This window comes from Indicator indicator, chromosome 21 (assembly GCF_027791375.1).
Source record: "Indicator indicator isolate 239-I01 chromosome 21, UM_Iind_1.1, whole genome shotgun sequence".
Classification (NCBI taxonomy): domain Eukaryota; kingdom Metazoa; phylum Chordata; class Aves; order Piciformes; family Indicatoridae; genus Indicator; species Indicator indicator.
Genome location: NC_072030.1, coordinates 5,667,350 through 5,690,069, shown reverse-complemented (window position 1 = coordinate 5,690,069; position 22,720 = coordinate 5,667,350). Strand labels below are relative to the sequence as shown.

The window sequence follows — 22,720 nt, the reverse complement described above, 5'->3', positions numbered from 1 at the left end:
AAATGACTGCTGGTTAAAGCAACTTGGCACTGCATTCCTCAAGAAGTTGAGCTAGGATGTATAGACAATGTCCTTGAAAATAAATTGACAGGCCAGACATCCGTACTGAAAAAAGTCAAATTTTTTTCAGCTCCTCACCCTTAAGCATGGAGAATTCTTTGTTTTAGAAAAGACAAGGTTCTGCTCTCTCTTCCCTCTGGAAGAACAGTTAGCATTTTATAGTATTCCTAGAAACACTGATGAAAAACTGTAATGGAAGAACAACAACATTCAGCAGAATATTTCTTCCTTTCCTGATTGCTATCTGTGGTCTATAAGCTGTATTTTCTCCAGCTGGAATGTAATTCAGCTGCTTGGCCTAGAACTCCATTGTCTAAAGATGTCTAAGATGATTCAAATTCATGTGTAGATAACCACACTGACTGCCCGACCTTGCAATATCTCAGGAGTATGAAAAGGAATCAAGGGAAGCAGGAATAACTCAGGGAAGCAGGATCACTTCCTGTTGCACCCAACTCATGCAATCTTCTCAAGCATCAGGCTGACATGTGAAGACTGGTTGGCTTTTCAATCAGTATGCTCAGATTCTCCATCATCTTATGTTACCACCTTCATGGCTTTCTCCCAGCTACATCTTGTTAATACTAAGCTACATATTGTTTTAAAGGAACACTGGGATTTGTGCATCATTTCTCTTTCATCTCCTTTCTAAGGAGGTACTTACTCTTTGCATACCTGGTCTTAAATTATGCTGCATTTTGAGGATGCTTAGAAGGTGTTCATACACCCATGACTACTTCCACCTGAAGTTTGAGCTGAATGCATTCTGCTTATATGAACAGACACACAGAATGAAAAGATCTAAGGTATTCTCTGGATTGTGCCCTGTGTTATTGTCCATGGCTGATAATCTTATTAATATAGTTGTGTTTTTCAAATATCCTATAAACATCAATAAAACAGAATAAAAAGATGTTCTGTTTTCCCTAGAACTAAATAAAATAAATTCTGTATTCCCCAGAAGATACAACACTCAGCTGGCCATTCCATCCTTACTTTTGGAGCACAATTCCTTATTCTGCTCAGAGAATTATAAAGAACATATTGGCCCTTTTGCATAGGTTTCTCATACTTAGAAGCCTGCAATGATGCTGGTTGATTGCCAGATTTCAGCCACCTCTCTAACATCTCCCTTTCAGTGGGTGTGAAAGGGTTTACTTGTAATATATATTGCTACTGACTGAATTTTTATCTTGTTCTCCTGGATTCTCAGCAGCAATTCCCAAGTTAGAGGCTTCCCCAGAAAGCACGTCAAAGGATTCCCACCCACACACTGAATATCTAACAGGCCCTGACCCATTTTCTCCTTATTAAAGCAGCACTACATATTTTAAATTTTAAAAATAATAAACAGAGAGGCTAAATGAATGCAAAATTTGCAGTTGGAACTCTACCCTCTTTGAATTCTGACAAAATCACTACCAAGAAGCAAAGAGACGTTTAAAATACAAACCTCAAATGTATTTTTCCTTAGTGTTCTCATTCAGTGACTTATTACGCCAGCTGTCTTCTGGCTAAGTACAAGAAGAGCTTCATTTATTGGTTCTGTATATAGAAAAAATCCCCTAATTTAGCCATACTTGTCTCTTCCAACCATATCTTTGGGCATAGTTCTGCAGCTTGAGGTTTAATAATCTTGTAACTCAGTGACTTAAGATACAGGATGCTTTAAAAATGAAGCCTCATAATGAGTAACAGTTGGAACGGTATGATTTTATTAAGAGTATTGAAGTTACCTAACCAAAATAAGCACTGGTAATTAACACTGAATATTTAGAACTGGAGGTTTTTATGGTTAGGCTGGACTACTGCAAATGCTACTGCAAGACTCCTGATTCGTCATGTAGTTGACATTCTGGAACTTAACACCCCCCCACCCCCCCCCCCAAAATTAACAGGTACAATAGTCTAAGTAGAAACAAAATGACAACTGAAAATTCAGTTGTTCCTATTCAGTTTCAATTTCCTATTGCAGTTACAGCTTCAGATGTAGGGGGAATCAAATTTTAATGGTTCAGGTTGCAAAGTAACCTTTTTCACCCCCTTGTTCTGTCTGCTCCAGATGAACTCAAGCACTTCAGCAAATCGAGTAACCTCTCCTAAAACAGCAACATTGAAGAGAAGAGCTGAAAAAACAACCGCCAGAGCAGAAGGCCAATGCTCTGACTGGGATATATCTTTAATAGAGGAGTAAGAACTTACTATAACTAAAAAAGCTCTAAAATGTGCATTTAACAATTGTTCATTTAGCAAATTCAGCACTCTGCTTAAAAAAGAAAATTGAAGCATGAGCTTTACACAAAAATAGTAGACTACTAAACTGTTCAATAGTTTCTGAAGCAAGTGGCGAAACATTTAGCAAATCCAACACTGAATCACAATTACTTTTATTTTTTTTAAGTACAACTATTCATAAGACATATTTAAATTACCTCCTTACTTAAAAGTATATTATTCTTTTTTTTTTTTTTTGTGGACTATTTACAAAGCATATGCTTTTGTACAACTCTGCCATCAGAACCATCTCAAAGCAAGTAGAGCACATGAATCTTTAAAAACAAATTTAAATACAAAATTGGCTACTTGATGTATACCCAAAATTACCAGAGTACAGAATATGCATTTAAGTCCAAAAACCTCAGGGGAACTTGCATATAAACCCTCAGAAATAAACTGAACTTGATCTCCTATTCAACAGGGTATATACACAGCACATAAAGCTATTCTAAAATAAGCCATGAAAAACTGCATATTAAAGGTACAAAAAGATACTGAAGTGTGTATATAATAGCACAGCATCAACTTTATCTTGACCACATTTAAGACAGGAGTAGACAACTTACGGGTAGGATTCTGCAAGCTGCTGAGCTATTTGATAAGCTGTGGGGTCCCTGTCTAGTGCATAAACCGTGATGGCGCTGGCTTTCTGGAGAAGAGCTGTGGTGTGACCTCCGGCTCCAAACGTCATATCAAGGAATTGCTGTTGAGTGAAAAAGACAAAAGCTTTACCTCAGAACAGTCATGAAATCACAGAATAACAGGATGGTAGGGGTTGGAAGGGACCCAGGAGATCATCTACTCCAATCCTCCTGCCAAAGCAGGATCACCTAGGGCAGGTTGCACAGTAACGCATCCAGGCACGTTTTGAAAGCCTCCAGAGGTGACTCCACAACCTCTCTGGGCAGCCTGTTCCAGTGCTCCATCACCCTCACCATAAAGAAGCGTCTCCTCACGTTGAAGTGGAACCTCCTGTGGTCTAGCTTGTACCTGTTGTTCCCTGCCCTATCACTGGGCACCACCCAAAAGAGACTGACACCTTCATCTTGACATCCCCCCTCAGATATTGCATTCAAAGCTTCTTTTGCTAATCTCATATGCTGGGGGAAAACATACCATTGACTACGGTCACGATGTCCTTTTGGACACATATTCCTGTTTTGTGCAGAACTGCAATCATGTCAGAATACTCTTTTCAGGGGTGGCAACCTCTCCCTGACAACCCTTTCAGAACAAAAGGACAATCATTTGGTACAACCAACTGCAGCTTTGTACTCTTGGCGTTTCCTTACAATCTGAATTTAGAGGAAAGCCACTTGTTTGACAGCTTTGTTTGGACTTGCTCAATTTCATGGATACAAAGATACACAGGGTGCGGGACTAGAGGAAACAAGCAGCACCATCTGCTTTGTAAAGAACATGTCTAAAAGGAAGACTGATGTATTGTCTATCAATTAAAAAAATGACACTCTCCTAGTTTTATACCACAGATCAAAGTGTGATGGCAGCACAGGCACATATATGCTGAGTGGGGCTTACCTAGCTAGCACAGAAAATAAAAGTTTTCAAGACACAGTACCTTTGATTTTCGGTTCACTGTGCAGGGACAATGCTATGTATTTAGGCTATCAAAATACACTGAAGCACAACTCTGCTCTATCTTTTCTACCATCATTACAGAATAGCACACAGAATAGCAAAAGGAATATCCACCTTAACTGCAATTCTATTTTAATTGTTGATGTGGCATACTCTATACATGGAGCTACACCCTTTGATAAAGAATTATTTCCTTGCTTCTGAAGAATACTCACTACCCATGAATATAAATCATATCTGGGTTTGCTTTGTTTTGTTGGTTTTTTTATGTACTGAATAAGCCTGGAAGACTTTTAGCAATATCAGGCAGACACAGCATCCTCTCCAGTCTTCTGGGCTAAAAATGACAACACATTCAAGCAACTTTGAATGCACTCTAAAATATACATAGGTACAGATTCAGCACAAGGTGAGTAAAACTGAGCATTGAAATCCCTAAAGCAAATCTCACAGAACTCAAAGCTCCTGAAAATAAGTGTAAATTTCACATTCTTGCAATCAAAAACTCACTGTTGATTGGAGAACATCTCTCATGATAGAGGGGCCATTGAGTTTGGGGTTTTTTTGCATTTCACTGTTATTTGTACTATCCTTGTAAAAATCCAGTACTGGCTATTCAGTGGGCTATCAGACTAATTCGAAAATATTGTATTCTCTCTCTTAAAGGAAAACTACGAATATAAAAGTGTCTCTTGGATGGATAATCTTTGAACTGCACAGATACATATGCCTAAACTAGCAAGCAAGAACTCAAACAGATTCCTTGTTCCACTCAAAAACAATACTTTGCAACCAGAACCTGAAAAAAATAACACCTTCAGTTAAACACAACCATTTTGGAGCATTTATCTGATTTGAAATTAATCACTTTACTACACTGCTTCATAATATGTTTTTTATATAATCCATCCATCTTTCATGCTTGAAATAAAGGAAAGATGCTTTGGTTTTTTTTCTTCCTCTTTCTCTCTTGCCTAGTAGTTTTTAATCAAATAAAATTAAATGACATTTTATCCTCCTGGTCCTATAAATACCGGAAAAGATTATTACATGAATTTCTCTTGCAGTGACTCACCATTCCATTGTTAAGTTATGATACCCCATCAGAGTCCCCCCTGGGAATTTTATAATCAGTTTATGACGGTATGTTTTAGAAAACATTTGGCTCTTTCATGACATACGGATAGCAACAAACAAAAACTTTATAGCCTTCATTTTACAACTAGCTCTAAAATACTTGGAGAGTTACAAAGAGTTCATCTTCCTCATTTTTGTATACAAGACTTTTCACTGACAAGCTATCTCCTAATAAATACCTTTCAGGCACTTCATTTTACTATGATTGAAGTAATCTGCAATTCTGCTTGTCATCATGTTCCTCATCTAATGAAGTTTACTCCAGAACACCCCACAGCCTTTGCAGTTACCTACTACCTGCATCCCAAGCACTCCACAAATTAAACAGTGCTCATCTTATCACTTAGCACTCATAATCTGTGCCACAGAGCACTTTGGTGAAGGTCCCATTCTAGCAGTCATTGTATTACAGCCTGGCAGGGAGCAGATTTTGCTCAGCAGATAAACACGTGCACATAGCACTTCAGGACACAGTAGTCTTAGGCTGATGGTTGGACTCGATCTTAGAGGTCTTATCCAGCCCAAACAACTCTGTGATTCTGATTATTTTCCCTTTACTGTTTAACAACATTACAGAGTTTCCCTAAAAGTGAAAATGTTGCTAGTAAGCCAAAAGCATGGAAGAGAATCCTACCCAGTCACCTCTTTTAGCCAATAGGAAGGACATACTTACTGACATGCAAAAATCCAAGAGAAGAGTAGTGCTATTTTCAGAATAGAAAACAGTATGAAAAGCTTAAAATAGCAGAACAAAAGTTAACTTGGAAAAACTACATACTTTGATAGTACCACATCAATATTATATGCCAATAGTTTAACAGTGATATATGCCTGATGAAGGAATTTCTACCCAAAACTGGGCTTCAAAAGGGATAAACCTTTCTTGTCAGAGGCAGAGAAGGGAAATATATTCTCAACCCCTGCTGCCACAGCTGAAAGCAGAGTCTCAGTCCTACCAGTCCCTCACCCTCTGTGTTCCATCTTTCAGAAGAACAACCAGAAGTTAGAGTAAAAATTACAGAATTAGCACCTTCTCAGGGCTTGCATAAGGTATTTGTCCCAAGCTTGAAACAAAAAAAAACCCCACCAGACTATCGATTTATTTGAAACAAACTCTGTAAAGAAATAGGGAAAAACAACTACCCAGCATGAAATCTACCCTGCCTAACTTTGCAGCTCATGAGAAGAAAAAAAAAAAAATGCCTGGCATCTACTGCTTGAAGAAAGAAGAAGGAGAAAGACCATTTCATGCAACTTAAACATCAAACTAAAAATAATTTTGACATATTGCTATACTGGATGTTTGAAAGCAAGTTCACAAAAACAGTTATGAGAATAATGGCACATTTTTGTGCTACTAAAGCTGCCATCCACCAGTGTATCCAAAGCCAATCATGACTAGGTCACAGCACTACTGTTACAGGATCACAGGATGTTAGAGGTTGGAAGGGACCTCTGGAGATACTGAGTTCAACCCCCCTGCCAGAGCAGGACCATAGAACCTAGCTCAGGTCACAGAGGAATGAATCCAGACAGGCCTTGAAAATCTCCAGAGAAGAGACTCCACAACATCTCTGGGGAGCCTGTTCCAGTGCTCTGTGACCCTTACAGTAAAGAAGTTCTTCCTTTTGTTGAGGTGGAACTTCCTATGCTGCAGTTCACATCCATTGCCCCTTGTTCTATCACAGGGTGCAAGTGAGAAGAGGCTGTCCCTTCCTTCCTGACACCCAGCCCTCAGATATTTATAGAGATTGATTAGATCCCCTCTCGGTCTTCTCCTCTCCAGCCTAAAAAGCCCAAGGCAGTGCTCCAGTCCCTCAATCATCCTTGTAGCTCTCCGCTGGACTCTCTCAAGTAGATCCCTGCCACTCTAGAAGTGGAGAGCCCACAACTGGACACAATAGTCCAGGTGGGGCCTCACCAGGGCAGAGTTCCCTGATGTTTCAGGGCAGGTTTCCCTGATATTTCTTAGTGGGATGACAAGCCACCATTTGTCACAATAGTACAGTTTCCGTAACCGAAATGAGTCCTAGTGGGTTTAGCAAACGCAAAGAAGGTCAAGCTTCTAGTACTTCTAGTACACTTGCACTTTAAATTAAGATGTTTGTTAAGGCTAACAATAATTTATTATTGCATTGCCAAGCACTGCTGGTAGGTATCTAAATACTTACTTTTATTTTATTTGTATCTATTCCATTGCTTTGTGGGGAAAAAAAAAAAAAACAAACCAGATAAATCCCAGGAACAGAAGAGTAATATAAACAAAATCCACACATTGCAAGACGCATTTTGCTTCTTCGTTCTCCTGGTGTTTCTGCGATGAGTCATGTTCTCTGAACTTGTCTGAATTTCCTTGTTATTCACAACAGAAATTGTTCATTGTCACAACACAACTTGTTTCCCACTCCTCCTTATTTTTCAACCATCAGCTCTAAGCGCATTAAATTATAAATATAACTGACCTCTTGTTCAAACATCTTGAATTTACCACAGCTTACCATTTTAATACACTGAACTATTTCATAAACACGTAAGAAGAATAACAAATTGAGTTGAAGTGGAGAGCAGTAACAAGGAATTCTATAGGAATCTTTTCTTAGCTGTGATGGTTTTTTCCAAGAAATAGCTGCTCTGCTGCATGCTTTTGGGACCACATTTTTCACCATCCATCACTGCAAAGGGATGAATTAATATAGACCTTTTAAAAATAATTACTAGAGTAAATGCTTCTTAAAGCACTTATTGTTCATGCACATATTTTAAGGTTCATAGTGGGGAAAGGCAAGAGTCTCTTCCAGTTCTGTCCTCTTTTTCCTTCCCTTCTGCAAAGCTCAAAATCCACCCGCTCAAAATTAAAAATTAATGCACAGTGCTGACCTTTGTTAATACCAACCTACAGAAGTGATAGTTTCAATAAACACAGACTGAAAATTAATCAGAAGTACAAATCTAAAAAGTGATGCTGAGGAAGGAAAAATACATCCAGACTTCAACGTATTTCCCTCCAAGCTTCTAGAAGTAGAGATGCTGTTAAACCACAACACAAAGTGAATGCTATGGAGGAAGATGGTGATCCAAAGAGACTTCAATTTGCTTTCCAGCCAACAGGCTGCACTGAGAATGCCCAAGATCCCAGAACACAGAATCACAGAATAACCTCAAAAGATCACAGAGTCCAACCCCCCTGGCAGAGCAGCATCACCAAGAGTAGGTCACACAGGAAAGCATCCAGGCACATTTTGAATGTCTCCAGAGAGGGAGAATCCACGACCTCTCTGGGCAGTGTGTTCCAGGGCTCTGTCACTCTCACAGGGAAAACGTTCCTTATGTTCACATGGAACCTCCTCTGCTCCAGATTGCACCCACTACCCCTTATCCTGTCACTGGACAACACTGAGCAGAGCCTGGCTCCATCCTGCCAGCACTGCCCTTCATATCTTTATAATCATGAATGAGGCCACCCCTCAGTCTCCTCTGCTCCAAGCTAAAGAGACCCAGCTCCTTCAGCCTTTCCTTGTAAGGCTCTCTTCATCATCTGTGTCTCTGCACTGGACTTTTTCAAGCAGTTCCCTAAGGTCTTTCTTGAACTGAAGGGCTCAGAACTGAACACAAGTGAGCTTCTCTTAGGAGACAGGGTTCAACAATTCCAGAAGGCAGCCTTCCCCAAACCACAGCTTGCTCCATATCCACCCTCTATACACAGAAGCATAACGAATGCTGATTGGTATGTATGGAGAAAGAAAGGGAACCCCTAGGTGCAACCATCACAGCCCTGACCCCGCAGACTGTCAATGAGAACACAGCTAGTGCACGCATAACCACACACACATATACCAATTGCTAACAGCAGGAAAAACTACCATTAAAAAAAAAGATACCTTAATTTTAGAACTGTTCTGATTTGCAGTCTTCTCCTTCCTAGCTAATAGTAGTAATTAATGAGAACCAATGGCTCATCCTATTCTAACTCATCTTCTGGATTTCAATAGAAGACCGATTACAACTTTTTGTTGTGCAACAACTTCAGGGTACAAGCAATATTTTTCATCCCAAAATATGTTTGGTCAATATGAGAGGAGGCAGAAGAAAAGGCTATGTTTCTGTGAAATCTATAACACCTACCAGAATTCAGTTACAAACATTTCATTTAGGTCTTTTAATCAAGTATTCCAACAATCCGAGATACAGTAAAAAAGCATCAGTGCTTGTGGAGGGGTTTTGTTTTTTTTCAATTTCACTTCTCTTTTACTTCACAAAAATGCTTTACGACATCACTACACACAGCAGAAAACTATGAATTTATGAACATATCCAAGTGCCTTAATTCCAATTGTCTAAATGGGCTGAGTTACAAAAAATTAAAAACTAAATAAACAAACCTATTCTAATTGAAATAAACTCTCCATGTTGCAACACATAGCAATACACTACATGATTATTTTAGGAGCAGAGAAAATAAATCTTTTCTATTACCCTTTTTAACTTACAGGAGATACAAAGATCAGAGGGCCTCTACAGATAACTTTTCACATTGGTGCATGCATGCTAATGAACAGTTAAAAAATGCTGTTGAGTAATTTTATATAAGACATAGTAATGACAAAATTAGCTAAACCAATAGAAGTATACTAACCCATTTGGTCCAAATTTACAACTACCTCCAGATACTGAAGTTAACGCTTCTGTTTCAGGAACATTAATCTACATTCTATACTGTACCATGAAAATTAATTCAGACAGCAGTAGCTCAACAGTTACATACCATGGTGCTCTATAAAGTTAGCTTGCCCCAGAGCTTCATCATGGCCAGGAGTTGGTTTCACATAAACTAGTTAAGCAATTCCTGAGAAAAAACACCATTTAAAGTATTCTCACACTAGTTACAGAATGTGGTTTTTAATCAACAGAAAAGATAATTAGCCTGAGATGACATTATGCCCTAATTCAGATGTTTTCCTAAGAAGCTCAATGAGTGGAAAAATCTGTTCTGTGCAGCAAGTGTTAGAACAAAGCAAAAAAGAAATGCTGTGTTTCTATCTGATTTGAATCTCATTCGCTGCTGAAATTGTTCACCAAGGCAAGGACATAAACAGCACATCTCTGCCAGCTTCTTTCTCCATGTCACCTCCTAAGCATGTACAACTCAAGCCTACTGCTGCCCAGGGGGACCTTAGAGCTGCCTTCCAACACCTGAAGAGATCCTACAGGAAAGCTGGAGAGGGACTTCTGATAAGGGTGTCTAGAGACAGGACAAAAGAGAATGGTTTTAAGCTGAGGGAGAGTAGGTTTAGACTGGATCTTAGGAAGAAGTTCTTCAGCATAAGGGTGGAATGGGTTGCCCAGGGAGGTTGTGGATGCCTCCTCCCTGGGGTGTTCAAGGCCAGGCTGGATGAGTCTTTGAGCAGCCAAGACTAGTTGAGAGGTGTTTCTGCCCATGGCAAAGGGGAGGCTGGACTAGATGATATCTAAGGTCCCTTCCAACCTTAGCCATCTATGATGATTCTATGTTTATCAATATTTTCACAAACTTATGATTTTGAATCAAATTATGGCAGAACAGATTATCCCAAAGAGCTCTCAGAAGACAATAATTCTGAAAGTCTTCTTTTGAAACACTGGACAGAGGAACCAAAAAGGCAAGGCAACCATACTTTTTAATATTTCTTTACTATACAGCAAAACATCCACATTTCTCCTGAACACTTATCACATGTTCAACATTGACACTTCCCACAGCCTTTTAATCCACTAGATATATTTTGCAAATATATTTTATGTAAAAGCAGACAATCATGCTGTCCCCTTCTTTCCCACATGGACTGTAACCTCTCTCAAAGAAATTAAGACTAGATTTTGCAAGAGCAGCAAAACTTCTAACATGAGCCTACAAGATATTGAGGTACATACAGAAAAATCTTTGTTCTGCAGCTCATCACTTTCGAAGCCACACATCAACATCTGTTGAAGTAGTTTTCACAGATCATGCTTATGACAAAATATAATGGAAAAGACAAATTTAAGACTGTTAACACATGTCCAGGAAACGATAATAACCACCAGGAAGCTAAACTTCAATTTTACAAGAATTTAAAAGACACTACTAAGAGACAAAAAGGAAGCAATCTGAAATCTCTCAGAGAGTACATTTCAGGTATTATTTTGCATTTTCAGTTATTCTTACAATTACTTTTGACCAAATTATGATGTTCATGATGTGCAGCAAATACAAGAACATGATTCAATAGGAACTTTGAACCATTTCCTTTAGGTTACTGTGAAAACATCAATGTCAGAATCAAAATTAAAAGCATTTCTTTAAAAACATAATTTAAATTAACACATATATAAAGAAAACCCCAAACCTATTAATTTTAGTGCCAGTGCAAAGTCACACACAGGTAAAGTCATTTACACCAGCTCAGTTACACAGAACAATCCAAAATATTGGTGTTGGCTTTAGAACATCTTATTATGGTGACAAACAATCTATTTGAAAGAGACTAATGGAAGTCGGATCACTTTTCGTCTGAAAGACATATGGAGTCTTTTTCCTGTCAACTGAAGTTCATGGCTGGACTCAGTTTACAACTCTGGTCAGACTAACATGCTTAAAAACCTACAGGGTGTAGAAATCTCACAAATGTTCTCATTAGATAACTACAGATTTTTTGTAATATTATGAATACTAATTATTAGTAACAATCTTTCAGGTAGTTGTACCATTATATGAAAACAACAATGTCAATCTATGTTCAATTTGGGGTTTAGCACACCATAGCAATAAATGTAAAACCCCACAATAAAAAACACCCCAAAATAGCCCAACCAAACCAAAACGCATGGCGTTCTGCAGAAGAAAAAAAAAAAAGAAGTCCTTTAAAATTTATATCACTTTATTGTTCACCTTTGGCTGAATTATAAATATAAGATCAAATATTGTACCAATTCAGCTACATTATGAATGAAAGATTTATTAGGAAAAGTAACTTACCTCCAACATCATAAAAATCTGAACTCTTTATTTTTCCTCGGGTTTTACGTCATATAATAGCATTTCAATATAATATTATTTCATATAATAACATTTAATATATTATTTCATATAATATTCCCTACTGACTAATGGATATTTTAAAAAAAATTACACCTTTTCAAATGCATTATTCTTCTCTTAGAGGAAGTCAAAAGGCAGTGATCTGAGAATAATCTTCAATTTGTTTTTAACATTATTCATGCAAGGAGCTTATTAACATTTTTTCCAATAACCAACTCAGCAAGTTCTCTTCTTTCTTTCTCCTTAATGACATTCTCTATAACTCCTATCTGAACATATTAAAAATAGGTTTCTGAAACTCATCCTCCAAAAGCTAAGTTTTAATTATACATGCAGAAACCCAAAGTAACATGACATTTGTGATTTTTAGGAAGGGCCAGTCAGCCAACATCATGAAGCACCGTTTTCTATAAAATATACAACTGAAGTTTCATTTCACAAATTTTTAGGAAACAAACAAACAAAAATTAAAATCTTCCAATCATAATGTTCCCATACACTCCCTTCCCCAGACAAATCCACACCACTATGGTGTGGGATAAAACTGCAAACACATGGGGCGCATTTAAACACTCAGACTAATGTCACCATATCATTGAAGCCTTTGCCATAATAGACACCCAGAAAACACCATGATGTTTGTCCTACCACCTTGGCCCTTTCATTTCTCGTTTCCAATTATTACAATCTACAAAATTGAAGTGCTTTGGGGTGGTTCTCTTTTTTAATACACCACTCTCTCCATGGAATTAAGCAGAAGGAAAGCAGTATGACTAACAGAATATTCTGTTCTTTAGGATACTGGGGCTCAGGTGACTTGCAAACAAAACATATAATCTATAGCTATTTCTCCTTCACTTCTTTAGAAGCAAAAACGTTTGCAAAGCAAAATCAGGTTATTTATACGTTTTACTCAACAGGCTCAATACATAACATTATCCTTCAGCTTCACTGTGTTACCTTTCGTCTTTTTCAGACACAGCAGCACTTTAGAACTGTGGGCTTGGGGCATGTTCAGTAAAACATGACATGCTGTCAGCTTTTCTTTTTGATAGCAGTGAACCCAGGCTGCATTAGTGCAGCTCCAGGATCAGCACTTCTTTGAGAAGGTCACACCTGCCAGCTATTTGCTTCCTGCTCAGGATATGAGCAGCTCAGTACAATGCTGGAAAGGGATGCAGTGCACAGAGCTGCCACAGGTATCTTGTAATTTAGATGCTTTTCTATTTGCAGATGGTTGGGTCGATGTGTAGAACAAATCATTAGAAGCAAATTTTGAACAACTGTGCCACAGATTCATACTCTTATTACATGAGTTCCTGATAACCTATCAAGAAGCATTTGTTTCCCTAACACAGTCATGATAATAACAACAACATCCTGATAATAACTCCTTTAGACCCTGCAAGAAGGTAAACTAAATGCTATAAAAAGGGATATTCTGCTTCACAGCACAGAACACTGCAGAGGATGCATGGTCAAGTCTGTAGCAATGAAACACTGTGCTGTAGACTAGCAGAATCTTAGAGCCAAATCAATTCTGCTATCTCCAAACCTTGGTAGAAGTCCCATATCTTGCACTGGATGCTAATTATGTCTGCTAATATTGTGACTTATTAAAATATTTGGCATGGCATTATGCTATTTTTGCACGTCATAGTTTTGTGTTGTTGATCAACTGGACCTTCTTCCAGTTATTTGAAGATTTACCAGTATCCAAACAAGTCACAAAATTGAATAAATTAATACAGAGCTAAGCATAAATATCACAACAAATCATATTCTAGGATTAGACCATCAGCTTTGTTTACATTGCTTTTTTGAAACAGAGGCAACTGTGCTGGCTCAAATTCCTACTTTACAGCACAACATTAGTTGCAGTATGGCCACAACAGTATTACTTAAGTTTATCCTTACAGTTCACAAATGTAGTTATAAAGAGCAGACAGCTTTTGTACCCCTAAGCCTTATGACTGACAACCTTTATCTAACAAAAATATTTTCTGCAAATCACTTGCTCCCAACATTTTTTCAGTGTATTTTCTAGAAATTTTACATTACTTCTAGCAGAAAATCTCTGCATGAAGCGGGAAAAGGTCAAGTGAAAAGTGGCAACGGAAGCAGAGACACTGCTACTGAGAATGCAGGTTACATTAGTCATCTCATGATATTAATAAAACATTTTTGGATCATGGTAGAATTCAGCCATGTATTTATGAAATGCAAACAATGAAACATTTTCATTTCACATTAAAATATCTTAATTATTCACAATGAAATAATTCTTTCTGAAATTATTTTTGTAACTTTACATTGTATTTTATAGTAATTGTTTTATACATTGTCAAAAATCCCTAAGGGGTAACTTACAAAGTGACTGTCTTACTGCAGCTAAACATAGCCACTCTAAACCAAGCAACAAACACATAGGATATCTTCCAGTAATAGAAATGCAGTGCTACTAAGCTTCATAGAGCAGAGAAGATTTAATGACCTGCAATACACCGTAACTGGAGATGCTCATAGCCTCATCTAATATGCAGGTACAATACACTAATACATAATTAAAGAACAGGCAGTTACTGATTTATATTTATGTGAGATCAGCTTTACAAAAAGGAACATACTTCAGACTCATGGGCAATTAAAACCAGATTAATTTCCTACCACAAATCTGAGTTTAAACTCCTAGTGAGAGCAGCATGACTTATCATTTACCTTAAGACTCTTTATTACATTAATACAGCAATCAAAACATAATACGGACCCTGAGAACAAACCTGTCACTCACACTGGCAAAAATAATGAGCATAAAATCCTTGTAAAGCTACACAGTTTTGATGCAATTCATTGATCAGAGAAGACATTCACTCTGCCCTTCAGAGCATATAATTGAACACCAGGAACTTGCAATCTCTTGTGAAAACTCTGCAGCTGATCCAATAGTAGTATAAGGAGTCTTAATTGGGAACATGTAATCATAGTAATAAAACATGTGTGAAGTTTTGACACAAGTCACTGAAAAAGAACACGTATCCACAATGTGTAGTCTGAACAAGCATCCTTTTACTTCCTTTTTAAGGAAATAAATTTATAAAAAGGATTCTCAGTTGTATTACTTGTATATTTTAATACAACATGATGCTGACAATCACACAATAGCAGCACTAACTTAAATCAGGGGAGGCAGGAGGTGTTTGGGTTTTTTTTAGAAGACTTTCAGCTGTTAATTGCACAAAGAATCAACGAGTGCATTAAGAACATAACAAGCTCTATTTTATATTGAAGTTGTTAAACTAATTGCTTGCATTTCATCATGACAGCACAGATACTATCATAAGCCAAAAGCTGGAATGAGGCAGAGTATCAAGCTCTTCCATTTCTGACAACACTCCTTGTTTACAAAGTAAATACTACCTGTGGCAGCATGTTACAAAACCAGGAGCCCATTTGGCTTCCCTTGCTTAGATGTTACTGCCTGAAACAAGAAGCAAAGAGCAACTATGTCTGACTGAATTACACATATTAGATACACACAGTAGCTGAATCAATCTGTCCTAAAACAGCATTAATTTAAAACATGCCAAAAGCAATGCACACTGTGTCAAAAACTGTTTTAAAAATCCTTACAAAAACACAGGAAATAAACCAGCTTTAATCACAAGACAAGTGTAAGCACAGAAAACTTTCTTGTTTCCCTTTGTTAGTTATTGTCTGCAAACAATTTGTTTTACTCAGTTTTGCCACAATGATGTTTGTACGCCATAATTTATTAGAGACCAAAGGAATTACCAATAGCAAAACGCCTTTGTAGTTATGAACTGTACACACATACAAACCAGTTCTTTTCAAACGAACTTATTAAGACAAGATCAAGCAAATGAGTGTGCTAGTTAGAAAAGGCATACAGATAACAGTAACAATCCCATGTAATTACACACATTAGTAGCCATCTCCCTTGGAGCAAAGTAATTAAACACATGTTTATCTTCCGACAGTTTCAGTTACCTCCAAAAGACTATTCATGGGTTTAATGAGCATGCCTAGAGTGCTTAGCTGTCTCAGAAACAATGTGTGCATCTAGACGAGTCTGTTAGTTTCACAGTTGTCAGTTTTATCCTATATTCCCATCCAAAAATTAGTTGCACAAAGAAAATTTAAAAGTCGGTAAAATTTTGAATCACCTCTTCCACAAGGAGAATCTGAGCCACCAAACACTCTCTTTGGATCTAGCTCTCACAGTCAGTACTGTTGAGCTCTTCCAGACATGAACATACAAACATTATAACTGCCTACCATTGCATCCACATGCTTGCAGTGTCCTGCATGCAGACAACCTGACCTTCACTTTGCTGGTACAATGACACTTCAGGCACATGCTGGGATGTAACATTTGCTACATTTGGGTATAGATTGATGAGAAGCCCACCATGAGCAGGCAGGGCATCATGCAGTTCAGAAGGAAAATAGCGTCCTGCTAGGCTGCATGAAGAGGAACATGGCCAGCAGCTCATGAGAGGTGATTCTGCCCCTTTACTGAGCTGTCGTGAGACCCCCACCTCAAATACTGTGTCCAGTTCTGGTGTCCCTATCATAAGAAGGACACACAGCTGTCAGACTGAGCCCAGGGGAAGAAGTTCTTCAGTATGAGAGTGGTGAGACTGCAGAATAGGTTGCTCAGGGAGATTGTGAATGCTTCTTCCCTAGGGGTGTTCAGGGGCAGGTTGGATCAGGCCTTGAGCAGCCATGTCTAGATGAGAGGTGTCCTTGCCCATGGTGGGGAGGGTGGCCTAAACAATCTCTAAGGTCCCTTCCAACCCAAGCCTTTCTATGATGATTCTATGATGATGATTTGTTTCACCAAAAGGTATTCATCTCCAGGGGTTTCATCACATTCTTCTTCCTTTCACTTTTCTGTGAAAAATTGGTTTGACATGTTAACTGATTGGATCAGTTTTATCATCAGAAAACTATTCACTACTGTTATCTTACATCCTACAACTTCCTTAACCAGGGTAGGAATGTATATGGCAACCATCTCAAGCAGATATAATTTTTGAAGCATGATAGGTACAGACACATTCAATGATGGCATGTTCTCACAAGTGTCTGCTTACAGGCATAACCATCCATGATGTTCAAGCCTCAGGTGCTTCATTAATTGGTAGTAACGCAGAACAGCTGACCAAAACAAATTGGCCGCACCATCATTTAGATTTGTATCCTTTTACTCAAAAGGTGTTTCAAAATTATCATACAAACATTTTTCAATATAGTTTGATGTGGTAACTAGCAACTGTGAGTGAGTTCTAGCTCCTAAAATAACTTAATACTTACATGGTTGATTTTGGTAACTTGAGCCTTGTATTCACTCTCTTGCTTTTAATATTTATATATTTTAATACACCACTCAAACTGAAACATAACATTGATGCAAACAATTTGACTCGCTGAGAAAAAAACAAAGACATTTCTAAACCACTTAGGAAAATTTGTCACAAACCATTAAAAATGAGGTTAAGAGTATGTTTCAAGTGTATTTATTGGACTGTTTAAGTTATTTTAACTATTATGAGCTCTGAAATTACTCTAAAATTGGCATCTTGTTTCATGCTGCAGTAGGTGTTCAAATTTATCATCTAGATTTTCTAAATGCCAGCTCCATCAGGTTCTGAGCACTCTTGCCCACTCAGTGTCAGGTCAACAAGACAGAATTTTTGCATAACATTTGCTGAAACGACATCTTAATTCTTTAATTATTATCCCTGCCAGCAGCCAAGAGACTAACAAAGACTCCTAAAACTAACTAGTGTTTCTGATGCTTCTTTAAAGATTTTATTTTTCCTCACCTGCCTGGAAGAACAAATTAATCTGATTGAAATTTCAAGTAATGTTTTACAAGTAATCCATCTACCACAGCAAGGCCATAGCACTGATGCAACATGCAGTATGTTAACGCACATAGAAGACAACCTCTAAGTATTTCACTTAAATGTTTTACTAAATTACAGAAGAAAATTAATAGAGATTATCACCATTAGTGATTTGCTTGTGTTATGAAGAAAACATTGTCCCACAGAATTAAAAAAAAACTACTCTTTTAATTAGTATATGTAAGCCTTCCTGAATACTTCCTCTATCTAAAGCTAATAAAAATCCCGCTATTGGTAGGATGTCCCAGACTTCTGTGCTGAAATGCAGAAATCCCATCAACAGGCCAGAAATCTCATTTCTTTATTTCTAGTACTCCAAACTCTGGACAGAATGATTCTGTCCAGAAATAGCCTAACACACTGAAGTCTCAAGCACAAGTTGAAAAACAAATGAATGTGCTTCATTATGTACAAATGGTGTGTGGGAAACAGGATGAGAAAAAAATAGGAAACTATCACCACTTTTAACTCTGTAACTGAGATTGTATGACCAACGTGTTTGTCCAAGGAAGAGACATTAACACTTCACAAAAGAATTAAATCAAACACCTTTATCACTGAATCATAGAACCCTTAAGGTTGGAAAAGACCTTTAAGATAATCAGGTCCAATCACAACCAAACTACCATGACCACTAAACCATACCCTGCAGCGCCGCATCTACAGCTACTTGAACACCTCCAGGGATGGTGACTACCACCTCCCTGGGCAGCCTGTTCCAATGCCACTCCACTCTCTCAGCAAAGCTTTTCCTAAACCTCCCCTGGCACAACTTAAACCCATTTCTTCTTGTCCTATCACTACTTAGTACTACTGTACAAACCAGAACACAGCAGTTCCCAAACTGCTTAGTTTAAAATCCAAGCTACAAGTCTCCAGCACAGAAATATTTTCCTAAATCTTCTGCATAAAGCAAGGAAAGTCCAGCTGAAATGGAAGATTTTTACCTGAGTTTATCCTGTCTAGAAACTGGACAGCTCCAAGCAGAGGTTTATTCTCCTGAATGACTGGAAGCTGGGTGGAAGCTTTTCTTTAGATCTTCCAACTTGAAAACATGTTTTGAAATTTGTTGCATTTTTCTCTTAAAGAATTCATTTTATTGTTTGTTTCTAGGATATTTATTATTTTGGTGACCACATTCACAATATCTAAGCAATTTCACAAACTGGTAAAACAGAACAAATACCTACATGAAAAAGTTACAGCCATAAAGCTATTTTAAAATGTAGGGGGTTAAAACACTTATGAAAAAACAAATGAATAGCTACTTGGATGGAGAATAAACCTACAACTGGGGAAAACTGAAGAACTGCTAGAAAAGGAAAGAAGTTAGATAATCAAGGTAAAGATCACAGAATCACAGAACAGCTTAGGCTGGAAGAAAGATCATCTAAGCCAACCTCCCTGCCATGGGCAGGGATGCCTCTCAACTAGAGAACACCTCTCAACCAGATGACAAAGGAAAATGCATACAGCAGGAAATCCTATAGAAAGAAAGAAGGTAGTGGATCAATCGCATCAGTAAACCTTACATTCCTAGGAGCAAGTTGCTATGAAGGAAATCTACAATCCAGAAAAACAAGAATATCAGGAAAGTTCAGAGCTAAACAATTGTTTCAGGAGAGAAGAGAACACCTTCCATCACTGCTGCTTTATATGAAACTGGGGTTAGATGAGGACAAGAAGACAGGAAACGTGGAAAAGGAGTCCCTTAGGGCACATCCTTCTTGTCCAATACAACATCTGAAGGCTCCAACAATTTTCTGTGGAGTACTATTAGCGGTGCTTTTATACAGCTGTAGCAGATGGTATGATTCACTTATCTCAAAATACAAGAGTTCAGGGAACCTGATGATACTATCAGGCACCAAGAAAACTTTTTAAAAGTGTCTTTCTTGCAAATATTGAAGATAGGGATATTATGTCATGGGGAAAAGGCTAATATTTAACACTATTTTTAGAGAGACAAAAATTGAAAAAAGATTACATCATCAATATTACATGAATACATCCACGGATTCTCCTATTTCCATCCCCTGCCTCAAGGATGTTCTTAAACTATTTGTCAGAGAACTAAAGGTAATGCAAGGTAGAAAAACAATCATTTTCTGCTTCCCCCTTCTCTTTGCCTTCCATTAACAGCTGCTGTTGGGCACTGACAGAGATTGGACACCTGGTCAGGTATACTTCTGATGTGAATCAGTACTCTGCTACTGATGATTTATAATCTTTTGATCTAAAGAGCTCAAGAGAGAGGAAAAACTGTTTAAGAGAAAAAGAATATATAATCAAAACATCTTCTACCTCCTCAAGTCTCTAGAGAAACACTTCTTCACCATCCTAGCTTTAGTATTTATCACATATAGAAGTAGCAGAGAATTTCTGGAAGTTCAAAAATACCATCTTAGATTTTAAAAATCAGAAGCTCAGTTGCAAAGAGAGCCAAGCTCCATTCAAGTTTTCACTCCTCAATTCTCAGCTGGAGCAAGCAGGAATCCCACACAAAGTCAGCAAGGTTTGTTTTTTTTTTTTTTTAATAATGCAAATGATAAAAAAACCCCACTAAAATCAAACCTTGCTTTCCTCCCAAGTCCCTGAGGTTTGTCTTTCTCTTAACAGAATACAGATAGCTTCAAGACATGTCCTGTTCCTTCCTGGCCTCCAGGTAGCTGTCTGCAGTCTCAAGTCATACCACAAAGAAACAAACACACAAAGGAACTGAAGAAGAGGAGGGAGAAAGGCTGGAAACCACTGTCATGATGTGGGGATGATGAGCAGGCGCTAGGATAAAGAAAAGCCATTTGTTATTGTAAAAGGGGGTTCACAATAGAAGACAAACATTAGAAATCAGAGCTAAATAAAAAAGTAACCTGCACATCAACACAAAAAATATTGATTTTTAAAGTTTAATTTTTAAGAATTTTTGCATTATACTTACAGACATTTAAAAGAAGTGAAAAAACAGTGCTAACAGGACAGTTCTTAATGAAGGAAACTTGAGAGAAAGAAAACAATTCTCAAAGGACTCTAAACATCTATAAATCCATGGGCATTGTAAAAGGCATAATTACCAAATATGTGATCCAACAGGGAAAAAAAATTCAAAGTGAGTACTATTACATCATAAAGGGGATGGTAAAAGATAATGGCAATGGCCAGAAACAAGATCTTCAAATGCACAAATTCTAACAGCAAAGAACAATTAATGTTATGTTGCTAAAAACAAAATACTTCAGTGGGATGTCAATCAGTAACACAGAGTTGACAACTGTGCTTTAATTAAATTTGAGACTGTTACCAATTAGTCTAGAACACTACAGGCTTCATGCTGCCTATGACTCAGTGCACTGACTCATCCAGTAAAACTTTTCTTACAGAACTATCCAGGCACCCACAAGCATGCAAGATCAAAAGGGAAGTAGTTTCCTTGACCTTCTTAGCAAAAGTCTTGTTTTCAATTTAGATGACCAAAACTATGTACTGACACAACTGCTCTAATGGGTTTATGAAGGAGAATTTCAGGAGCATTGTTCTAACTCCATTTCAGATAAATATCTCAAAAACTGAGACTACAAGTAATGCTTTGGGTAGCTTGAAGCTGAAACAGCAGATTTTAAATGTTTGTTTTTTTGGTTTTGTTTTGTTTTTTTATAAGCTGCCCAAGTAGCATTATTTCACTTTTCATTGAAAGATCCTGTTTTCTGTCACTAGGAGTCCTGACTGATTTTAACAATTGGAGATTGAAATTTTTTATGTCAGAAGGTTGTCAGCTCATGAGGAGGGTGGGGAAAAAAATGACAAAAAGTCATCAGCCATTTCCCTGTTCAGGAACAACGATTCTACCATTGCAGTAAGCAGTAATGGCATTCTCAAGTTCTGAAATAAAAGTAATGGGAGGATAATTGAGGGTGAAAATCTCTTCTATTTCTATTCTCATGGACGTCCAAAAATATGTTCCATTTAAAAGCAAGACTTCTCTTCCAGTTGCACTTAGTGAATGCTCAGGCTATGTTACCTCAGGTACCAAGCCCAGGATCTCAGAAAAGGAAATCAGTCTTGCTTGCTCTCTCAGATTCCACTCTATTAGTGACAATGCAGAGGGAGAAATCACAGAAAAAAAATGAGTTGTCCAGACCCAAGACAGGCAATTCGTTGAGAAGCCCTACAAGTACATATGTACAAACCAATGTAAACATCTCACTGTTCCTCAAAACACCCAGCTGCTCACTCTCATCTTCAGCTCTAGCTGCACAGCGGCCCACTAGTTTTATGGGTTGGATCAGCTCAATTTCCTCTCTTGAAAATCAGCTGCAAGTAAATTGACAATTTTGGTGAGAGCTCACTGCATGACTGCACAGTCAGCAGAACTAGAAAGCAAGAATGTATAGCCAGGTAGCAGGATGTGCAGTGCAGTCTGAGACCTGCTGAACCCACACAGTTCCTGAGTTTTACATCCAGGAAAATGAGGTCATGTTACCGATTCTATCTGCTCCATACAGTGACCTCCTGAGAAGCACAGTGTTTTGATCTTACACATGGACATGTCTTACAGGCTGTTGACTATTCAAACTCCACTTTGAATTCAGATTTTTGTCTCTCGAATTATAGCCCTATAAAATTTGAGTTCTTCACAAATTATTTTCATAGACAAATTCATTCA

General features: G+C 37.8%; 1 protein-coding gene across 1 annotated transcript in view; it reads right to left on the bottom strand.

Moving 5' to 3' along the window:
- METTL15 (methyltransferase like 15) overlaps window positions 1-22,720 on the bottom strand; it is a 68,677-nt gene that overhangs the window by 32,461 nt on the left and 13,496 nt on the right. Inside the window, exon 2 of the mRNA XM_054390744.1 lies at window positions 2,904-3,040. Within this exon, the coding sequence (XP_054246719.1) occupies window positions 2,904-3,040 (137 nt within the window). The remainder of the gene's footprint in view (window positions 1-2,903; window positions 3,041-22,720) is intronic.